The sequence below is a fragment of the Apaloderma vittatum genome, unplaced genomic scaffold, assembly GCF_000703405.1.
Source record: "Apaloderma vittatum isolate BGI_N311 unplaced genomic scaffold, ASM70340v1 scaffold1146, whole genome shotgun sequence".
In the NCBI taxonomy this organism is placed as follows: Eukaryota; Metazoa; Chordata; class Aves; order Trogoniformes; family Trogonidae; genus Apaloderma; species Apaloderma vittatum.
This window is the reverse complement of record NW_009721006.1, coordinates 41,815-42,791: the sequence shown is the minus strand read 5'-3', so window position 1 is coordinate 42,791 and position 977 is coordinate 41,815. Positions and strand designations below refer to the sequence as shown.

General features: G+C 40.4%; 1 protein-coding gene across 1 annotated transcript in view; it reads right to left on the bottom strand.

Annotated features, from left to right (window-relative positions):
* Nucleotides 1-977, bottom strand: part of COL4A1 (collagen, type IV, alpha 1) — a gene marked incomplete at its 5' end in the record, with an annotated part of 51,320 nt that overhangs the window by 20,979 nt on the left and 29,364 nt on the right. Inside the window, 2 exons of the mRNA XM_009871186.1 lie at nt 761-850; nt 940-977. The exon at nt 940-977 is cut by the window's right edge and continues 85 nt beyond it. Coding sequence (XP_009869488.1) covers nt 761-850; nt 940-977 — 128 coding nt within the window. The remainder of the gene's footprint in view (nt 1-760; nt 851-939) is intronic.

Genomic DNA, 977 nt, shown 5'->3' with positions numbered 1-977 from the left:
GTAAGTAGATCTCATGCTGAAAAATATGATCTGAATAAAAATATATGTTGATTTGAATAATTTCTAAGAGGACTTACCACAAAGTTACTGCGCTGTAGCAATTTTTTCTGTCCCTATGTACCATTTGTCCCTGCTTATTGCAAGGGGGTTGGACTAGATGACCTTTAAAGGTCCCTTTCGACTTAAAGCCTTCTATGATTCTATGATTTCGGTCTTTCACCTTTGATTTCTTAAATATGCTAAGGCACAAGGCCATCTGAATGGAGACAAAGTTTCTGTGTGGAAATATAGGTTCTTCTCCACTCTGTTCTTTACCAATCCTCTCCATGAAAATACTCTTCCCAGACCACTACAGTTTGTAATTAATATGCAGTACACAGCAGGCGTACACAGCAACTCACCAAAATTTTCAGAAGGGGAAAATATGCAAGAAACTTATTGAGGTTTACACACTACCAGAGACAGACAGTCAAAGAGGTATCACTTGAAAAACTGCCTGCCTGCAACAAATACACAAATCCGACACACCCAGGTAAAGGATTTACATATAGAAACTTAGGAAACCACCCTTTTATTCGCATATCACAATAGGTTTGAGAAAGCAATGCCCAAAAAGGCTGAATTTCAGACAGTGCAAATAGTGCAACCACTCAGTAGATCTACACCAACAAACACTCCATACAATTCCATTCCATTATTCCCACAATGTTCTGTATTAAAATGAGGAAAACAATAATAAGAAATTCTCAATAATCAGTACCTGGCAAACCCATTGCGCCAACTGATCCTTTTTGTCCTGGAATTCCTGGATCCCCTGGATACCCTGGGGGGCCCTGATCACCTTTTGGTCCTACAACAACAGGGAAATTAAGAGTCCCATCAGTTAGTGAGGTTTAAAATACCCGATGAGCAGTCTCTCTGTGCTGGCTTCAGACATACCTGGTTGTCCTGGAGTACCAGGTTCACCATCCCTCCCT